At 45.2% G+C, this 22,602-nt stretch overlaps 1 protein-coding gene across 1 annotated transcript in view; it reads right to left on the bottom strand.

The window, feature by feature from the left end:
• GUCY2C (guanylate cyclase 2C) overlaps positions 1–22,602 on the bottom strand; it is a 1,090,166-nt gene that overhangs the window by 592,491 nt on the left and 475,073 nt on the right. Inside the window, exon 13 of the mRNA XM_073586670.1 lies at positions 11,246–11,308. Coding sequence (XP_073442771.1) covers positions 11,246–11,308 — 63 coding nt within the window. The remainder of the gene's footprint in view (positions 1–11,245; positions 11,309–22,602) is intronic.

Below are 22,602 nucleotides of genomic sequence, written 5' to 3'. Positions count from 1 at the left end.
GTAGGGTCTGTCCCCAAGGTGGCAGGATACTTTTGTGCAGTACACCGCCCCCAGGTCGTTGATGGCCGCCATGTCCCTTGCATCCGGGTGGATAGACGCTTGAGGGAGAGGCATACACCAAAGGTGCCCCTCTGTTGTCCTTGCGACAATTGAATGACACTTCAATTTACCATAAGCTGCCGCGTGATCCCACTTTTGATATTAGCTGCCAAATTAATACCATCCTCCAGAAATACTCGGATCTGGGGGTTCTTGATCAGAAAACTTGTGATTTTCTCAGTAATAAAAACCCCATCACTCCTGTTTTTTACACTCTCCCAAAAGTCCATAAAAATCTGGAGAAACCACCTGGTAGACCGATTGTGGCGTCCACAGATTCGATTCTGTCACCCCTGGCAGTATTTTTAGAAAAAATATTAACACCTTTGATTCAGAAGTCTAAGTCCTTTATTCTGGACACAGGGGCCTTTCTATCAGATATCCAACATCTCCAAAAAGTCCCACAGGAGGCACTACTAGTAACACTAGATGTAAAGGATCTTTACACTTCGATTCCCCACTCTGATGGTATTAATTCTACAGCCCGATTACTCACTTCCACAGGAATGGATGTAGATCAAATACACCTATGTGTTGATCTTCTCCACTTGGTACTCACTTCTAATTTTTTTCTCTTCCAAGACGACTTCTACCTACAGGTACGTGGGACCGCAATGGGCTCCAATGTAGCGCCCCCATATGCAAATGCCAATATGGTGGATTTCGAGGAAAGCATCATCTATAAAAACGACCTCTTCCACAACTACGCCATCATATGGAAGCGCTATATCGATGATGTCTTTTGCATATGGGGCGGCTCATTGGAGTCCTTGCTCTCTTTTTTTGACATCCTGAATTCATCCTGGCCCGGTATCCAATTCACCATAGGACACGATCTTTGGCGCATGAATTTTTTGGATACCATGGTCATTAAGGATCCCAATGGCTTCCTATCCACTGACCTGTATATTAAAAGTACAGACCGGAACAGCCTCCTCCATTTTGAAAGTCTCCATCCTCCCTCCACCAAACGGGCAATACCTAAATCACAATATCAAAGAGTGAAATGTATTGTTACCAACACTGATACTAGAACTCTACGCCTGGATGAGATGACCAACAAATTTGTAGAAAGAGGATATCCCCCCTCTTTACTAGAAGCATCAAGAGATACCCCCACACGATCACAGGAGGGAATGACAAACCGCATTCCGTTTGTACATACGTTCCACCCCTTTGCCTATATTATCCACAAGTCCATTCGTAAAAATTGGCATTTACTTTCCACAGCTCATCCTGATGTTCGAGAATTTCAAAAACCGTTTCTCCCCTGCTTTAAACGAGCACCCAATCTGAAGGACTCCCTGGTCAAAGCAGACATTGGCCCTAAATCCACTATTCACAAACAACGTTTTCTACATAAACCTAAAATGGGAGCTTTCCCATGCCTACATTGTGTGCAATGTAACAATGTTCTCAAGGGAGATAAATTTGTACACCCCCATTCTGGCAAAGAATTTAAAATCTCCAATTTCTTTACATGTGATTCTGCTTATGTGATATATCTCATTAAATGTCCCTGTGGTCTCTTATATGTAGGGGAAACTTCACAACCCATACGAGATCGAATATCAAAGCACAAATCAACAATTAGGTGCAAAAATCTTCTTCTTCCCATTCCCCACCACTTCATTACCCAGGGTCATAACATCTCACAACTTCGATTTCAGGTGATAGAACAAGTGTCATCTCCCCGACGGGGTGGTAACAGGATCCTTCACCTCAAAAATCGAGAGGCATTTTGGATCCATACCCTTGAAACTATGAGCCCAAGAGGGTTAAATAGGGATTATGAAATATCAGCATTTTTGTAAAAAACTACATCTCACATAAGCCCCTTACAAAATGAGAGTCAACACTCAGTGTATGTAATGTTTTTTTTTTTTTTTTTCCGACCTGTTTATTATGCTACTTTTATGTATATTCGTCTTTCTAGGAGCCGTCTTGATGCCATAATATACTAACGTATTCCTCTCTCTCTCACAGAGTCGATTATATTAATGTGTTGGAATTGGACGCCACTGCTACAAGCCTATTTCTATCTATTTGGGATTACATAACGATATTTCTCTCCCACAAGTCTGCACAGCACAAATACTATCGATCTCAGCTTCTTTTGCCTCTCTCTTTATAGTTCTCCTTGAATATACTGCCATTGTATGAATTATCACAATAAAGTTATTTAGTATATTTCTCTGGACCTCTGCACAGTGTCTCAATTAGCATAATCCCGACACCAGGGGACCATTGCCTGCTCACTCCAACCCCTTTCAATGTTTTCTCTTGGCCAGGCTATGGTCATTTATATGTTAATTTCTATCTCTTGAATTCTGAATTCCAATCTCCCTACCAACAATATATAGCATCCCCACACATAACCGCTATCATTAGCATGTGTTTCTCCACATTTTGAGCTGTTATTATGTCTTTCCTCTGGTGGAAAGCAAGCTCCCTGTACTGTGGATCCCACAGTCATATTCTTCCTGTTAGTCACTTCCTGTTTACTGGAGCTTACAGATCCCATTGGCCGCCCACCACTAAATATCCCTCCCCCTCCCCTTTTTAAACCTGCATGTCTACATGCAGGATCAGATGGCCGGTGGACACCGCATCTGGAGGCACGCTTGCCCCTCGCCTATATACTGACAAGGTAAATACTTAGTGCTGATATGTCCTATCAACAGGGGAGGTGATACTATTTATGCACACATTGCAATAATGCTCCCCCTTGCTATATCCTCCACAGCTCATTTCCTTAGAGAGATCATTCTCCTCAGTAAGTACTATTTTTTTTTTTTTTTTTTTTCCTGCTACATGATTCACTACTACTATCATACGCTCCATTTCACCGCATCTTGTTTTTTAGATGCCTAAAGCACCATTGTCCTTTCTGATAGATGCCTATAAGCTCTACACAATCTATATACCACACGGTATGTTTGACATTCTTATGGATTGCTGCTATATATTTTCTATGGCTCTTTTTAAATTATTTGGCGTGCTATGGGCAGTGTGGGATACCTGGCGTTATCTGCGACCAATTTATCCTATTTTTGTATGACCATTTTGACTATTGTTTGTATATACTTCTGTTTTCCTTTGTTTTTTTTCCTTTGTTATTTTTTTCTGTTTTATATGACGTTTTGTTTTGTAATTATATTTACCCTTGTAGTAACTGAAGAAGGTCACATTGACCGAAACGTCTTTTTTCGTGTACTACAATAAACCATCTTACAAATACCTTTAAGTTGAGTGCTAGGTTCATATTTGTTGCCTTAACGGTTTGGGAACCTAACCTTAGCACCATCTAGAGTTGTGCTCACGGTGTTCTTTCTATCCTTGCTAGGGAGGAGGACACGCCTAACCAGGCAGACGAACCCATTCAAGTGGGAGGAGTTGATTCCCAAATGGGGTTGCCTGCGGTTTGCCATGGTGTGGGGGCATGTTTTTACTGTGGGCAGACTGGTCATTTCATCAGTGTCTGCCCAGCTTGCTCCAAAATACCAGTACCAGTTAAGAAGCCACGTCCCCCTGGTCGTGTGGAGGGAGGCAACCAGGGAGTGTATATTTCCTCCATTTTTTCCCCTCAGTGTACCTTATTTGCTGAAGTGGTGGTTGGCGGGGTAACTGAGGGTATACCAGTGATTGTGGACAGTGGAGCAAGTGTTAATATGGTGGATGCTCACTTCGTCCAGACCCATAGCCTGAAGTGTAGGATGCTAGCAAAACCACTAAGCATCCTGGCCACTGATTCTGTCCCATTCAGCCAGGTAAAGGTGATCCAAGTCATAGATGATATACACCTGCGTATAGGGATTCATCATGAAGAGTCCTTGTCATGCAATGTATTGGGTGTAATGCCAACACCAATCATTTTAGGCCTCCCTTGGTTGAAAAGTCACAACCCAGTCATAGATTGGCAGTCCAGAGAAGTAGTCAGTGTCATGATCTCAGTGCGGGTTTGACTCGCACAAGTGGGGTTAATGTCTGGAACCAGTGCTGATGACTGGCATTTCTGGGGTTAAAGGTTGTGATCCCAGTGCAGGCTTACCTGCACACCTGAGGCTATGATTATGGCCTCTCCCTGGTTCTTGGAGAGGCTTCTTATAGCCTCAGGATGCTCCCATCCCCGTCAGTTATACTTTCGCCCTTGACATTGTGTGGTGACCCCTGAGTGTGTTTGTGCTGTGTTCTGGTTGCTTGATTCTCTGTGTACGACTCGGTCTGCTCTCTGGATATTCCTTTGGATTCTGCTTGGTACCTTCTATGTCTGTTTGGTTTTGACTTCTGCTTGGCCCCGACTATCCGTTCTGTCTCATCCCTGGTACTTTACTGATATCTCTGTGTATGACCTCCATTTTGCCTGACTGTGAGTATTTCTCTATAGTGTCCTGCCATCTCTGAAAGCAGGAAGCTAAGCCCCGCCCCCTTGCAGTCACAGGACCGTAGGTCCTGTGACTGCTTGCTAAACTTCAGCGTCCACAGGTCCTGTGTATCTGTACTTTCCGGCTGTACCTGACCCCGGGCCCCCCTACAGTGCGGGTGAGTCCCTGCTCAGCGGAGGCTGCACGCCGGCTCTGACAGGATCCTGACATTATAGCTGACCGCTAAGTTTTTTGGGGTTTTTTTTCTTTCTCTGCTGAGAAATATGGATCCCATACAATCTCTTGCTGAGCAAATGAAAAATCTGAGTCAGATGTTTCAGGGTTTATCTCTGGAGCAGCAAGCTCTGTCTCGTTCTCAGCAGCAGGTTTCAGAGACAGTGCGGGGGGCTTTAGCTGCTGGGTCTCTGGGGGCTGGGGCGAGTGATGTTGTTTTGGTGTTCCCAGAACCACCTGTTAAACTGCCTGATTTCTTTTCTGGGAACAAAAAGGAGTTCAGGGCCTTCATAGAGGGGTGCAAACTCTTCTTTAGTTTGAGGCCACGTTCCTCTGGGGACGAAAGTCAGAAGTTTGGGGTCATTATGTCTCTGTTAAGAGGGTCCCCACAAGATTGGGCTTTCTCCCTTCCTCCCACTGCCCCTGAGAGAGTGTCTGTGAATGCATCTTTTGAGGCCCTCGGGCACATATATGATGAGCCGGACCGAGTGCAATTGGCAGAGAGAGGACATGGTGATGAGTGTCTGTCAGGGGAAACACTCGGCTGAGTGGTTTTGTACAGAATTCCGCCACTGGGCCGCAGAGGTCTCTTGGGACGACGACGCACTCCGAGGACTCTTTCGCAGAGGCTTCTCCGAGCGGGGGACAGGATGCCTTGGCATTACATCCCCCGCCTAACTCACTCGAGGACGCCATGGCCCAGGCCGTCCGGATGGACCGCAGGCTGCGGGCCAGGGGGTGATGCAGGCGGAGACTCCATTGTTCCCTAGTGGAAAAGAGACTGTTTCTGTGCTATTAGACATAGGGGCTCTCTCCCTGAAGGAAAAGGAGAGACAACGTTGGAGAGAAAAGCAGTTATTCTTCTACTGTGGTAAAACAGGACATTGGAAAAGGGAGTGTCCTGATTGTCCATCCTCAACCCGGTCGACGGGAAACGACTAGGTCTGGTTAGTCAGCGGGGAGACTACTCAGGCCCTCAGGTACCCTTTTCCTCATATTCTAAGGTGTTGCTTCATGTGGAACTGTTAGTGGACGATTGTTGTTTTCCCTCTACAGCTTTCGTGGACTGTGGATCATCCATCAATCTCATTGACTCCTAATTGGTCACACGCTGTAAGATAGGGACAGTTAGTCTTAAGGTTCCGATCAAAGTGGTGGCCATTGACTCCTCCCCCCTCACTAAAGAGGGAATTCTCTTTATGTCTGACTTGTTTTCGCTCAAAGTGGGCGCTACCCATGTGGAAAAATTAAGTTGTTTGGTTCTGGACAATCTACCAGCAGGATTGGTGTTGGGCATGCCCTGGTTACAGCACCATAACCCAGTCATTAACTGGAAAACGGGGAGATTGTTCAGTGGAGGTTTAATGATTCGATGTTATGTGATAAGTCTGCACTATTGGTTGAACCTGTTAAATCTGTATCTGTGTCATCTGTCGAGCTGGAAGGTATTCCGGAGTACCTGAAAGAATTCGAAGATGTGTTCTCTGAAAGCGAGGCCGAGACGTTGCCGCCACATAGACCCATTGACTGCGCTATCGAGTTAGTCCCGGGGGCTAAATTGCCTAAAGCCCGTCTGTTTAATTTATCTTGCCCTGAGCGCTTGGCCATGAAAGATTACATTGCTGACAGTCTTTGCAAAGGACTCATACGTCCCTCAGTCTCACCTGTGGTGGCAGGGTTTTTTTTTGTAAAGAAAAAAGATGGTGGTTTACGTCCCTGCCTCGATTTTCGTAAGCTCAACAAAATTACTGTACGAAATATGTACCCCCTTCCGTTAATTCCCGCTTTGTGTAACAAACTTTCAGGGACAAAATTGTTCTCCAAACTGGATCTTCGGGGGGTATATAATTTGATAAGGGTCCGGGAGGGGGATGAATGGAAAACCGCGTTCCTCACGACCGAAGGACTGTTTGAAAATTTAGTCATGTCGTTTGGTCTTACCAATGCCCCAGCCATATTTCAGAATTTCATCAACGTGGTATTCTCGGATCTCATTGGTCGTTTTGTTGTTATTTACTTAGACGATATTCTGATATACTCTCCCGACAGTCAATCTCATCTGAATCATGTACGAACCGTTCTCCAAAGACTGAGGGAAAATCATCTGTATGCCAAATTGGAGAAATGTGTGTTTTTTGTTCAAGAATTGTCTTTTTTGGGATTAATTGTGTCCTGTGAGGGTTTTCGCATGGACACCAAGAAGGTGCAGGCCATTGCGGATTGGGTGCAACCCCGAGACCTTAAGGGTCTTCAGCGCTTCTTGGGGTTCGCCAATTATTACCGCAAATTTATTCGGGGGTTTTCACAGGTGGTCAAACCACTCACAGATCTTACTTGTAAAGGTGCGGATGTGAGAAACTGGTCTTCGCTCGCAAAAGAGGCCTTTGCGACCCTGAAAAGAAGCTTTATGTCTGCTCCCATGTTAGTACAGCCAGATCCGTCCAAACCATTTGTCGTGGAAGTGGACGCCTCTGAGGTGGGGGTGGGGGTGGTGTTGTCCCAAGGGCCTGCCACTCTAACCAACCTCAGGCCATGTGCTTTCTTTTCCAAGAAGTTCTCTGCTGCGGAAAGAAATTACGATGTAGGCAATAGAGAGCTTCTTGCAGTCAAATTGGCGTTTGAAGAATGGAGGCACTTTTTGGAGGGGGCCAGTTACCCGGTTACGGTGATCACGGATCACAAAAATTTGTCATACATTGAGTCTGCTAAAAGACTAACACACAGACAAGCCCGTTGGTCACTTTTTTTTTCCCGTTTTCAGTTTACGATTACATTTCGTCCAGGGTCTAAGAATGTCAAGGCTGATGCCTTATCGCTAGTGTTGAGCGATACCATCCGATATTGTGAAGTATCGGATCAGATTGGATGGGACCGATACCCAAAAAGTATCGGGTATCGCCGATTCTGATACCGGAAACCCATGAAGTCAATGGGGCACAAATATCGGAATTAAAATAAACCCTTTCTTTACTTGCACATCCAGTTTGGGAGGGGGGAAGAGTGTGGGCGGTGAGTGGGCAGACACTGTGCGTGTCTGTGTGTGCGGGCAGGGTCTGTACGGGCCTGCCAGGGGTCTGTGCGGGCTGCCAGGGGTCTGTGTGGGCCTGCCGGGGGTCTGTGCGGGCTGCCGGGGGTTGTGTGTGTGTGCAGGCATCGTCCGATGGGACTACAAGTCCCATCGGGCTATGCCTGCTACAATGATAGTGACTGACACATTAGCCAATGATGTGACAGTAGTAGTCCCATCATTCGGCTAATGTGTTGAATGTAAAAAAAAACATACATACTACATATATGCTACATTCATACAACATACATACATACATACATACTACATACTACATTCATGCAACATACATGCATACATACTAGATATATACTACATTCATACAACATACATATATACTACATTCATACAACATACATACATACTACATAATACATACATACTACATATAAACTACATTCATACAACATACATACATACATACTACATACATACATTCTACATACATACTTCATATATAGTACATTCATACAACATACATACATATATATACTACATTCATACAACATACATACTACATATATACTACATTCATACAACATACATACATAGTACATACTACAGACATACAACATACATAAAACATGTTTCAGACATACAACATACATACTACATAGCTGAATAGCGCTGCTGCAGATGGTAGTATGACTTCTCAGCAGCTAAAGCTATCGTAAATATGTATTTTTCGATGGCTTTAGGCGACCCCTGTGTTTTGGTCGTTCGACCCCCGCCGGGGTCGCGACCCACAGGTTGAGAACTGCTGCTCTATGTCAACAAGTCTAAACGGCAACATTTCCACACCAAGCAGCCTGGAAGTGTGCCCGTTGTCCTTTGGGTCGGTGGGTGGATGGCTGTAAACTTTCTCTTTTGTTCCAAGGCCCGGGGTAGAGACAGCAGACCTCTTTGCTGGAACAAGGATTTGAAAGTGCCTGATGATGTGTCAGAATGTGCAAGGACAGGTGCAGGGTGGACATGGGACTGGGAATCACATAGCACAGGGGAAGAGTTGGCACCAATCGTAGACCCAGGAGTTCAGTCCACCGAGTCAGGTGCTTGGGTGACATGTGACTGATCATGCTGGTGGTGGTTAGGCTCTTACTGGTCAGGCCCCTGTTGATCTTGGCATGGCACAGGTTGCAAATGACCATATGCTTGTTTCAGAACTCTCTTTAAAAAAAGTCCCAAACTGGGGAGGTGTTCTCCAGTCTGGGACTTTTTTAAAGAGTACTGAGACAAAAAAAAATAGTAATTTGCAACCTAACTCTTTGACGGAGACATTCAGGAGTGTCGTTGCTCTGCAGAACAGTTGCTTGCCTTCTCCCTGTGATCTTCCCACAGCCTCTTCCTGCCAGTTTTGGTGCTGCGGATCCCTCCCCCTTAGCACTGCTGGCCTCCCTCTGTATGCCACACTCCCAGGTTGGGTAATCATCCCCCACCACCTTCCTCCATAGACAAAATTTGCCATTCCCCACTGACATTTTCTTGTGATCGTGGCTGCTCTAAGATTTGTGCATCGCTAAACAGCATCTCCTCCTATCCTTATTAGAACATGCAGGATGAAAGGCCACAACCTGAAAGTGAAATTGTAAAGAGCTCCTTGGAGTGTCCTAGTGTGGGAACTGTTGTGAATTCTCTTTCTGGGCTCCCTCTGGTGGTTACTGAAGGTAGTGGAGCTGGTCAGATTGACAGAGGTGTTGCAAGTTCTTTCCGGACTCCCTCTGGTGGTTACTGGAGGTAGTGGAGGTGGTCAGATTGACAGAGGCTTGCCACCTGATAATGATGATGATGATTGGAGATCTGGGATTTCTGACTGGTGTATTTAAGACAGCTGACTTCCTTCAATCCCTGCTGGTGATTTTCTTCATGTGCCTTCTGAGGTCTGATACCTCCTGCTCTGTTCCTGCATGGCTCAGCTAAGTGGTTCATTTGCTAATCTTTTTGCATTTGATCTGGTTTTGTCTATCTCTGCTTTGTGTGGGTCAGCTTGCTCCTGCTGGGGCTGTGCTGGATCACCGCCCATATGTTACTGCTTGTGTCAGTTTGTTCTGTCCCCTGTTATATTGGTCTCTTTTTGCTTTGCTTTCAGTATATACCAGAGTGCTGATATAGTGGAGGCGAAGTCGTGTGACTTCAGTGTATTTTTGTGCATCAGACGTGTTGGTTTTCTCAGGGTTTTTTACATGATTGCAGACAGTGTCTTTCCTTTCCTGTCTAGTCAGTGTGGGCCCCATCGTTTGCTCAGTCTATTTTTCTGCCTGCATTTGTGTTTTCATCTTGTCTCACCTACAATATATGTTTGGGGGCTATCTATTCCTTTGGGGTCTGCTCCGGGGCAGTTTAGATTTCTCATTTCTTGCTTTAGGCTGAGTTAGCTCTCTGGCTGTGCTGAGGCATCTAGGGCATCGTAGGTATGCTCCACGGCTACTGCTAGTTGTGTGGATAGGATCAGGGGTCTGCAATCTGCTTAGTTACCAACCTCTCTGGTTTTCTGTGGCTTAGCCCGGTCCTGCTATCCTCCTCAGTGACCCATTCATAACAGGGAACATTAGTTTCCTGGGAATAAACATGGTGGGAGGAAAGAGGATAAGTGTGAGAATTAAGTGATCCAGACTGTAGACTGATGAGACTGGACCATGTGAAAGACTCAGTGGTGCTGCCAAGTATGCTGGAAGCATTATCTGCTATCCAATCAATCACATGTCCGCACTGCACTCGCTTCAGAAGTGGTGTACTGTGCCTCACTGCAAAGTGGAACAGGAAGATAGCTGTCCTGGATAGGCATGTTTCTTGTGTTCCAGAAGCAGGTGTAGTCCCACCTGCCCCACATCCTTGGCTTTTGCATGCACCAACATCAGCACTTCCACAATATCAACTGTCACAGAGTTGTGCAATGGTGTCAGTGTGCCAAGCCTGGCGGCGACTGGCCAACAAATCACAGTAATGCCACAACCAAGATGGCTATGGCATTACGCTAACGTGCAGGCAATCCCCGCATGCTTATTGGCTGTGTAACAGGCACCAAACATGTGGAGCAGATATTCGAGTTTGAAATCAAACACCGGTTAATGCTTACCAAGTGACAAGCGCATTTGAGCACCCTAATACTCGAGTGATATCCGAGTGTCACTGAGCACGTTCGCTCCTTGCTAATCATTAACATGTCTTTCAATTCTGTGACTTCCATGTTTCCACTTTTCCTTCATAGTGCTGCAATTTTAGTTTTGAGGAGCGTATATAGCACATGTCGTAATAGGGAAAAAGCAGCCTGAACACAAAAAAAGAATTATGTTGAGTAGTTGAGCGAAACAGGAGAGAGAGAGAGAGATTTCGCGCACTTTAAAAAAAAGCGGTCTGGCATGTAGGTGTGTTTACTGTTCGTTCAACTCAACTTTTGAGAAAGTCGGGTTTCATGAAACCTGACTCGACCCTAAAAAGGAAAAGTCACCCATCTCTAATGTTGAGTTTACATAGCACAAATTACCTTTTTATCATATTTTCCTCTTCTGATTCTTGGTAAAGATTCACGTCGTTTATCTTCATCAATCTATAAAAGCAATAAAATTAAAAGCGCATCACAATTTGGAACAACACTGCATTTCCGATATTCTATTTATTTTAAATAATATGCTGCTAATTTGTCATTTAATTAATGGTGGTATCATTATGAACAGATACTAACACAAACACTGTGCTAAACAAGAACATAATTTTCCAGTTTTTTTCAGTTGCATTATCTGCGGTTAGAGATGAGCTGATCTTTTGAAATTTGTATATTCTATATTCACCGAATTTTCCAACACAATTCAGTTCTTAATGCTGCAAAGCCTCTAAATGTATGGAAAATACATGTATTAGCCCTTCTTCACACGTGTGTTTTTATGTCCGTATGCAGTCCATTTTTTTAGGACTGCAAATACATACATACGCACACCCATTGTATTCAATGGGGATGAGCATGTCATGTTTTTCACAAGGCCCTTGTTTCCTCGCAAAAACCCTCAGACATGTAAGGGTTTTTTTTTGTGCAGCATGGACAAAATGCATTCTGCGCAGGTGCACAGTGATGACACCTGACACATGGATATGTGTCATTAGTGTAGGAGGAGGAATCCCCGCTGTGTAACCGGGCCGGAGCAAAGGAACTGTTACCAAGGTTCCTAGGGGGACTGTTTCTGGGGAACATAATTAGAGGACGCACCAGAGAGAGTTCTAGAAGGGATGGGGATGGAGCAAGCATAAAGGGGGCTGAGGACGCCAGCAGGGGGTACTCGGCAGAGCAGGAGAGAAAGAGCTAGAGGGCGCCAGAGAGCCAGAGCTAGAAGAAGAGAGCAGCGACTGGAGGGACTGGAGAGAGACTCACCGCAGACAGGAGAGAGATGGCACTGAGCCGTCCAGCAGAGAGACACGACCGCTCGACCGCGCTCCTCGCGGCCGCCACCGCTCAACATCAGCCCGCAGCTGCGGCCTGTCCGCTGCCGCCTGCGGCCGCAGTAGCCCCACTACAGCCTGTGGCTGCGGCCTGCCAGCTGCCACAGCTCCACTCCAGCCCACAGCTGTGACCTGCCCGCAGTCGCCTGCGGCCGCCGCAGCTCCACTCCAGCTCGCGGCTGCGGCCTGCCCACTGCGCCCGCGGTCACCGCAGCTCCACTCCAGCCCGCGGCCCGTTTCCGGCCTGGGAGGCGCAATGCAGAGGAACTCTTCAGGGGCCTTCTGTGCCCCCGCTTCGCCTGGGCGTAGGAACGCCAGAAGTCTCCGCCAGATCCTCATCGGCTGGGCCCAGCGACCGAAATGCCAAAGCAGTACCGACCACCACTCTGCTGGACATCAGAGACGATAAGTGACACATTGTAGTTAATACCCTGGACCCGTAGTTAGCAATACCGCGGCCCTATAGTGACCGGTCTTGACCAGGTAGTCGTGCTCGTGTTACCAGTGTATTCTTGTTTTGATCCCTGTGAGGATAACTGTTAGTTTGTTGGTTGCTCAAGATAGCCCTATAGGTATACATATATATAAAAAGTTGCATCTTAAGTTCATCCCATCTCCCGTCTCATCACCGCATCCCGCGTACCTGCGATTAGTACATTTGGCGTAGTCGGCAGGATGCAGTCTCCGAGCGTGAGTGGAGATGCCACAGGCCAAGGAGGGGCCGTTGACTCAGGGGGCAACGGTGGCCCCTGATCCAGTATAGCCTTTGGGGCTATGCTGAGCAACCTTCCTAGGTTCTCCGGCACCAATACCATGCTGTGGAGCTGGACAGAACAGATGCGAGGGCTGTTTAGAATGCACCCGATGACCACCAACTTAGAAGCAGAGGTAGCCCTTATGGCATTGGACGGGGAGGCCTGGGATTCCATCATGTTGAGAACCCCAGGACAGCGCAACACCTTTGTTAGGGTCTTACAGATATTGGAGGAGACTCATGGGGACCCGACGAAAGTAGGGGAGCTGAGATCCTGGTTGTTCAGTCGCATGCAAGGGGAAGGAGAACCAGTCACCCAGTACATGAACGTCCATCAGGAATTATACACGGCCATCGAGCGGAAGGACGGCATAGGTGTGGGACCGATCGACATCACCCTACGTGACCTTTTAGTGACTGGACTCCGAGACCCTCTGACTAAGCAGGCATTACGGGAGCCAGTCCGGGTAAACCCGGGTATGGCTTTCTCCGAGGTGGGGAGTCAGGCGCGCGTGGGAGCAGAAACAAGGGCTGACAGTCCCCGTGGGGAAGGTCCGGAGCACGGAAGTCTCCGAGAATGACAGTGGAGAGCCCCAATGGGTGGAAGAAAAGAAACGGGAGCTGAAGAACATCAGGAGTGAACTGGCCGAGGTGAAGAGAGGCCGAGGCCACAAGTGAATGGCCTGGTGCAGGTCCGGAGCCCTGGGGTCCCCGCAATCCCAGGGGCAGTCGGCAGCCACGGCCTCGGGAATGTTATGAATGTGGAGAACCTGGCCACCTCGCCCGAGATACCCACCCCGGCGGCAATTAAACTAGAGGGCTCTGAGCTGGGGGGATACCTCTTGGAGCCAGAAACCACGAGGTGGCGTGGTAGAAGTCTCGAAGATCTGATTGCGAAGTGTCCAGTGATATCGTCAGAGTTTGAAGGCCATGCCGTACAATGCCTAGTAGATACATGACTTAGGATAAAAGCCAAGCCAGAATCTCAATTTGCAGACACTGTGATTCTTTTTTTTTTTTTTTTTTTTTTTTTAAAGCCATTCAGGTTAGTTATAAACAACTCAATATAAGCTCATCAACTTAAACGTCGTTGTTTCAACTCTCATCATCATGGTTCATATTTATTTTAGTATAGCAAACCAAGGGTATACACAAAGACATCCTAAACATCAATAAACATCACTAAAATTAACTGATATTTGATCAGGTGCTGCCATTTTTTAAATTTCCAGACACCATCTGCATCAGAACCACCACCGCCTTCGCTGTCTAATTTAAAAATCAAGTAAAATCTAGAAAGGATCAGCCCGACACACTTATTCAGAGATACATGCTTCTCTTTGAAATTCCTAAATTCCTCACATCCCACAAACTCTGCATCACACAAGTCATCATTAACCATAGGATTCTATTTTTCACACGACCACATGCACAATTCCAAACATTGCACCCCTGACTCTCCCCTCTGCAAATCCATCCATTGACTTCCAATTCCCCAACGAATCCAGTTCAAACTACTAACACTGACTTACAAAGCCATCCACAACCTTTCCCCTCCCTATATCTCTGAACTAATCTCCCAATATCTTCTCTCACATACTCTTCGATCCTCCCAAGACCTCCTACTCTCCTCCACACTTATTCGTTCCTCACACAACTGCCTCCAAGATTTCTCCCGAATATCCCCTATCCTCTGGAATGCCATGCCTCAACACGTCCGATTATCCACCACCCTCGGATCCTTCAAACGGAACCTGAAAACCCATCTTTTCAGGAAAGCTTACAGACTGCAATAACCATTCTGCCGCCTCACCACCGCCTGAGCTGCCGCCTCATCACCACCAGAGCTGCTGCACCCCCAACCTTCTGTCTTTTCCCCGCTATCCCGTAGAATGTAAGTCCGCAAGGACAGGGTCCTCTCCCCTTTGTACCAGTTTGTCATTGTAAATTTGTTGTGGAAACTTGTACAAATAAATAATAATAATAATAATAATAATGTGTCTGATCTGCTGGCTGAGATAAAAAGAGTGAATTAAAGCATGTTATGGATGAAAAATGGAAATAAATCATCTATCGCACCAAAATAGAACATCTTGACATCTTGAGAAAGATGAAAAGTGACCGAGGTTCTTTTTTAGGAAAATGAATGGGAGAAAGGTTGATATGGATAAAATCCTGGATAGGAATGGTTTGTGTGTGTCAGGTGAGAATGTGATAAAGGAGGTGAATAGGTTCTATAGCAAGTTATATGATAAAAAATGGATTGATTCTGATCTTGTTTCAGAAGTGCTGAATGGGTTAGAGAACAAGTTGGATAGTGGAGAATATGATATTTTGAATGAGGACGTAATTATGGAAGTAGAAAACGTGATGAAGAGTGCTAAAAAGAATAAGACACCAGGTAAAGACGGATTGCCGGTAGAATTCTATGTGAAGGCGTGGGATTTTCTGGGTGCTGATTTGACTGAGATATGTAAGTATATGTGGGAGAGTGGTAAGTTGTGTGAATCAATGAAAGAGAGTGTGGTTGTGCTTGTGCATAAGAAAGGTGAGAGAAAGTGTTTAGAGAATTGGAGACCTATAACATTGTTGAATGCAGATAACAAAATCTATAGCAAATTGTTGGCGAATCGTATGCGTGAGGTGATTGGTAGTGTTGTGGATGAGGATCAAGTGTGTGCTGTGCCTGGAAGAAGTATGAGTGGTAACTTATTGTTATTAAGGGATTTGATTGGAGACCTCATGGGAAGGAAACGGAAGTGTATGGTTCTGTCAATTGATTTTGAGAAAGCGTTTGATAGGGTTTCGTATGTGTTTTTGTTTAAAGTTCTGGAGAGAATGGGATTTCCTCAAAAATTTGTGAATGGGATAATGTCTTTGTATGATTGTGTGTCAAGTGAGTTTCTTGTTAATGGATGGTTGAGTGAGAAAGTGAATATTAAGTCTGGTGTAAGGCAGGGGTGTCCCATGTCCCCTGTCTTGTTTGTATGTGTGATTGAACCTTTGCTGTGCTTGGTGAGACATGATAAAATGATGCGAGGTTTGTTGGCATCTGGGAGTGGTGGAAAGCATGTGAAAGTTCTTGAATATATGGATGATGTTGTGACTGTGAGTGAAAGTGTTGCGTCTATGGGTAGGGTTAAGTTGCTTAAGGAGTTTTTCTGTGGTGCATCTGGCTTTAGATTGAATTGGAATAAATGTAGTTTTAAATGTTTGGGGATGACAGGGTTAAAATGGAGGGGGTAAAGTGTGAGGAGGGTGCTATCAAAGTGCTGGGAGTATTATTTAATAAGGACTTGGAAGATAAGGAGAGCTGGGAGGAGTGTGGATTGTGCATAGAGCGCAAGTTCAATTTTTGGCGACTGAGAGACTTGACCTTGAGTGGTAAGATTTTGGTCATAAAAGCAGTGATTCTTCCGATTTTGCTTTTTATTGCAACAGTTTTTCCACCGTCATATAGGACAATAAAGAGTTGAAAAGTTAGTTTTTACTTTTTTCTGGAGCAGTAAAATAGAGAAACTTATGAGAGAAAGTCTTTTTAAGGTGTGTGACCATGGTGGCATGGCCTTTCCAAACATTGAGATATTTCTGGGGCTTCAGCATATCAAAACTGTTGCTATTTTGCTAAATAAAGGGAATAAGGGAGCGTATATGGCAAGTTATTCTGCTGGTTGGATGTTATATGGCTTATGTTGGAGAAAGAGGGATGCTAGAGTGCCTGTTGCTTTCAAGTGTCCGGTCTGGTATGAGGTGATTGAGAAGTTTGTGAGGAAGCATGATTTACTGAGTGCGCCGATGAATGATTTTAGAATGGCTAAGAATGTGAATAAAATAACACGTAAGAATGATGTGGAATGTAATATTGTGGGGTTGAGAGGGAGTAAAGTTTTGGTTGCATGGAAGAGTTTGGGAACGCACGGGATGTCTAATAGACAAAGGGATATTGTATGGATGTCCTTGCACAATATTTTGCCTGTGCGACAGGTTCAGAAGAGACGAGGTCTGACCAGAACGGATGTGTGCTCGAGGGAAGGATGTGGTGGATGTGAGACTGTGTGGCATACTATGTGGGACTGTGATTACGCGTGCAGTGTGTGGAAGAGTGTAGGTGGGTTGTGCAAGGAGTTAGCGGGTGTGAGTTTTATTGACTGGCATGTTGCGATGTTTGGAATTGGTGCATGTGGTCGTGTGAAAAATAGAATCCTATGGTTAAATATGACTTGTGTGATGCAGAGTTTGTGGGATGTGATGAATTTAGGAATTTTCAAAGAGAAGCATGTATCTGTCAATAAGTGTGTCGGGCTGATCCTTTCTAGATTATACTTGATTTATAAATTAGACAGCGAAGGCGGTGGTGGTTCTGATGCAGAGGGTGTCTGGAAATTTAAAAAATGGCAGCGCCTGATCAAATATCAGTGAATTTTAGTGATGTTTAGGATGTTTTTTGTGCATACCCTTGGTTTGCTATACTAAAATAAATATGAACCATGATGAAGAGAGTTGAAACAACGATGTTTCAGTTGATGAGCTTATATTGAGTTGTTTATAACTAACCTGAATGGTTTTTTAAAAAAGAAAAAAAAACAGTGTTTGCAAATTGAGATTCTGGCTTGGCTTTTATCCTAAGTCATGTAGCAAGGCTCGTTAAAGGGTTGACATTGACTTTTAGGATTGCTACTTCCAATAGGTGGCACTAGAGTTCTTGTCCTCTTCCTCTCTGAAGAGATAATTTGCAAAATTGGCAAACTTCCCAGGGGAGCGAGCCTTTTTACATGACTTAGGACAAAAGCCAAGCCCAGAGGAGCATTGCGGCTTTAAGTCTCCTCATCTCGACATGCTTAGCATGTCATTCTCCGCAAGAAGAAATGATACTTCTTGGATATTGGTCAGACGCCTCTCTCACAGCCAAACCAGATCTCACACTTTGCACTGACGAGGAGCAGTAACCCGAAGCACAGTGTCTGCAAATTGAGATTCTGGCTTGGCTTTTATCCTAAGTCATAGAATCATAGAATCATAGAATCGTAGAGTTGGAAGGGACCTCCTGGGTCATCTGGTCCAACCACCTGCTCAAAGCAGGATTCGCTAAATCATCACAGACAGATGTCTGTCCAGCCTCTGTTTGAAGACTTCCATTGAAGGAGAACTCACCACTTCTCGTGGCAGCCTGTTCCACTCATTGATCACTCTAACTGTCAAAAAGTTTTTTCTAATATCTAATCTGTGTCTCCTCCCATTCAGTTTCATCTCATTGCTTCTAGTCTTTCCTTGTGCAAATGAGAATAAAGTTGATCCTTCTACAATGTGACAGCCCTTTAGATATTTGTAGACAGCTATTAAGTCTCCTCTCAGTCTTCTCTTTTGCAAACTAAACATTCCCAAATCCTGCAACCTTTCCTCATAAGACAGGGTTTGCAGACCGGTCACCATTCTGGTCGCTCTTTTCTGAACTTGCTCCAGTTTGTTGATGTTTATTTAAAATGTGGTGCCCAAAACTGGACACAATATTCCAGATGAGGTCTGACCACAGAGGAGTAGAGGGAAATAATGACTTCACGTGATCTAGACTGTATGCTTCTGTTAATACATCCTAGAATTGCATTTGCCTTTTTTGCTGCTGCATCACACTGTTGACTCATATTCTGTCTGTGATCTATTAGTATACCCAAGTCTTTTTCACATGTGCTGTTGCTTAGCCCTATTCCTTCCATTCTGTATATGCTTTTTTCATTTTTATTGCCCAGATGTAGTACTTTGCATTTTCCCTGTTATAAAAACATTCTGTTAGTTGCTGCACACTGCTCCAGTTTATTTATATCTTTTTGAATCTTCTCTCTGTTCTCTAGTATTAGCTATCCCTCCTAGCTTTGTGTCATCAGCAAATTTAATCAGTTTACCCTCAATTCCTTCATCTAAATCATTAATAAAGATGTTGAACAATACAGGGCCCAGGACAGAGCCCTGTGGTACCCCACTTGAGACATTCTTCCAACTGAATTTGCAGCCATTTAAGACCACCCTTTGGGTCCGATCACTAAGCCAGTTATGAATCCACCTAACAGTTGCCTTGTCCGTTCCATACTTAGTCATTTTTTCAATAAGGATTGTGTGAGATACTGTGTCAAATGCTTTGCTGAAGTCAAGATATACTATATCTACAGCATTTCTCTGATCCACCCAATCAGTGATTCTGTCATAGAAGCAAATCAAGTTAGTCTGACATGACTTATTAGTTACAAACCCATGCTGACTCTGTTTAATCACTTCATTCTTATCCAGGTACTGACATACATGTTGTTTAATAATTTGTTCAAAGATTAGAGTTGAGCGAAACGGGTCGAAAAATTTCAAAAGTCGCCGACTTTTGGTAAAGTCGGGTTTCATGAAACGAAACCCGACCCTAGGGTGAGGTCGGCCACGAGCTCGGCGACTTTAGCGCCAAAGTCGCGTTAGAAAAGTTTGTTTTCCGCCCTTTTTCAGCCAATCAGGATCCACGGACACTGTTGGCAACGTGATGATATAGGCAGGGGTCACCACCATCTTTGAGAAGGGCATGCAAGTGATTGGCTTGCTTTGGGGGCGTCACAGGTGGTATAAAAGGGCGTGCACGCCGACCGCCATGTTACTCATGCTGATCTCAGAATAGGGAGAGCTGCTGCTGCTGCTGATTCTGTAGGGAGAGCGTTAGGCAGGGAAGAAGACACCAAAAACTGCTTCTGCTGCTAGCGATTTTGCCTGTTCAACACACCAGTCACTGTGTGTGCAATGCAATTGGAGGCTATATTTTGCTGGATCAGCTGTGTTGGTTGTAAGGCTGCCTTATAAGGCTTCCTGATAGCTGCATTGCTGTTTTCCCACTGCTCTGCAAACTGCTTTTTTAAAAGCAATCCAAATTTTTTTTTTTGTCCTGGTGAGGTACTGAGCGTGCATTTTTTCACACCATACAGCGGTGTACGCTCCTCACACAGTACCGTGTAATGGCTGTTATCACGGCCACAGCGAAGCTATCTGTGTGTCACTCTGTAAGAATAAGTCGAGGACATGTTCCGTTCTTACAGACCTACACCTTCTAGTTTTGTCTGCTTTTCAAACAGTTAAGTATATTTGCTGTTTGATCACATTCAAAACTATAGAGAGACAGTGTGTGTCAGTCCGTATACTTAAAAAACACGGAGCTTGACAATTTTACGGACACCGGACAGCGGTGTACGTGCACGCTCCTCTCTCAGCGAAGCTATCTGTGTGTCACTCTGTAAGGATAAGTCGAGGACATGTTCCGTTCTTACAGAACTACACTCTAGGGAGATTCCTATTCTGCTCAATTCTATATACACCTTGTAGTTTGTCATACACTAGCCAATTTCTGCCTGTGACATAGCGGTGTGATATTAACTGGGCCTCACACAACAGTGTCCACAAGTGTGTTCAGAAATTCTACATCTCCCCTGTCCTATAGTGACATTTTTCACACCTGCGACATTGAGCCTGTAACATAGCGGTGTGATATTAACTGGGCCTCACACAACAGTGTCCACAAGTGTGTTCAGAAATTTTACATCTCCCCTGTCCTATAGTGACGTGTTTCACACCTGCGACATTGAGCCTGTGACATAGCGGTGTGATATTAACTGGGCCTCACACAACAGTGTCCACAAGTGTGTTCAGAAATTCTACATCTCCCCTGTCCTATAGTGACATTTTTCACACCTACGACATTGAGCCTGTGAAATAGCGGTGTGATATTAACTGGGCCTCACACAACAGTGTCCACAAGTGTGTTCAGAAATTCTACATCTCCCCTGTCCTATAGTGACATTTTTCACACCTGCAACATTGAGCCTGTCACATAGCGGTGTGATATTAACTGGGCCTCACACAACAGTGTCCACAAGTGTGTTCAGAAATTCTACATCTCCCCTGTTCTATAGTGACATTTTTCACACCTGCGGCATTGAGCCTGTAACATAGCGGTGTGATATTAACTGGGCCTCACACAACAGTGTCCACAAGTGTGTTCAGAAATTCTACATCTCCCCTGTCCTATAGTGACATTTTTCACACCTACGACATTGAGCCTGTGACATAGCGGTGTGATATTAACTGGGCCTCACACAACAGTGTCCACAAGTGTGTTCAGAAATTCTACATCTCCCCTGTCCTATAGTGACATTTTTCACACCTGTGACATTGAGCCTGCGACATAGCGGTGTGATATTAACTGGGCCTCACACAATCCAACAGTGTCCACAGGTGTGTTCAGAAATTCTACATCTCCCCTGTCCTATATACACCTTGTACCTTGTTTTACATTACTGAATAGTTTGTGGGATTTTGTGTACATTTTTACCAAATATGAGGAAGGCTGGTGGAAGAGGCCGTGGAATTGGGCGGGGTTTGCCAGCTGATAATGATGGTGTTGGTGGTGGATCTGATGGTAGTGGCAAAAGCAAAATAGGACCGAATGCAGGAGGTGTTGAGCCTGCGTCATCGTCTGGCTCCACAAGGCCTCGAAGGCTTAGTTTTGTAGGAGTTGGCAAACCGCTTTTAAAGCCAGAGCATCAGGAAAAAGTTTTGGCTTACATTGCTGACTCAGCCTCCAGCTCTATCTTCTGAAGTTGTAAAAAATAAAAGCACTGAGTCGTCATTGGAGGGTTATGTTCATGAACCACACCTTTCCTTGTGTCCTTCACCCCAACCAAGATTGAAGGATGACGCAGGCCATACAACTGATTACTCCATGGAGCTGTTTTCACATACCATGCCTGGGTTATCAAGTGAAATGGTGAATTACCCAGGCCAAGATGAATCTGACATGGAGTGCACTGATGCACAGCCACTGATAGATGATTCTGCTGGTACATTCAGTCAGAGCACTACATTGTCCTCACAGTGTAATGAGCCAGATTCTGACCCTGATGAGACTCAGGTGCCCTTTCCCGCATACTATACCACCATACACGGTGACACAGAGGAAGGTGCACATGACATTGAAGAGGAGGTGATGGATGACCCAGTTGTTGACCCAGATTGGCATCCATTGGGGGAAGAGGGTGCTGCTTCCAATAGCTCAGATGAGGAGGAGGAGCATCGACAGCAGACATCGACAGCGCAACAGCTGTTATCTGGCAGGCCCGAAGCACTCTAAAGACAGGTTCCAAAAATCAAAAGAGTTGCTGGACAGCTTGTCCAGACGGTCAAAATAGCACAGCGTGCTAGGCCGCAAAATGTCATCCAAAGTAGGAAGAGTGCAGTGTGGCACTTTTTTGAACAAAATCCTCATGATCAGGCTAAGGTTATCTGTAAGAAGTGCGCAAAGACTTGTAGCCGAGGGAAAATTCAGAAAAATCTGAATACCAGTTGCATGCTTAGACATTTAACCAGCATGAACTTGCAAGCGTGGACACAACACCAAACCTCAAGTACCACATGTGCAACTGATCACAAAGAAGGTAGTCAGCAACGATACATTGTTTCCCCCACTGTAAACCCACCGGTTAGCACAGCAGTAATTGTTGAGGTGTTGTTGCAAGGCCAAAGCAGTCAGGGAATCCCACTGTTATATCAACAAAAGACTGAATCTTGGCCATCAGAAAGAACACCAACTCCATCACCATCATCAACCCTCTCTCAGTCCGGCCTGTCCACCGCTAGTTCCA

This window comes from Dendrobates tinctorius, unplaced genomic scaffold (genome assembly GCF_039654945.1).
Source record: "Dendrobates tinctorius isolate UK_male_01 unplaced genomic scaffold, ASM3965494v1 ptg000094l, whole genome shotgun sequence".
In the NCBI taxonomy this organism is placed as follows: domain Eukaryota; kingdom Metazoa; phylum Chordata; class Amphibia; order Anura; family Dendrobatidae; genus Dendrobates; species Dendrobates tinctorius.
The sequence above is the reverse complement of the archived record's forward strand: the minus strand, read 5'-3'. Positions and strand labels throughout refer to the sequence as shown.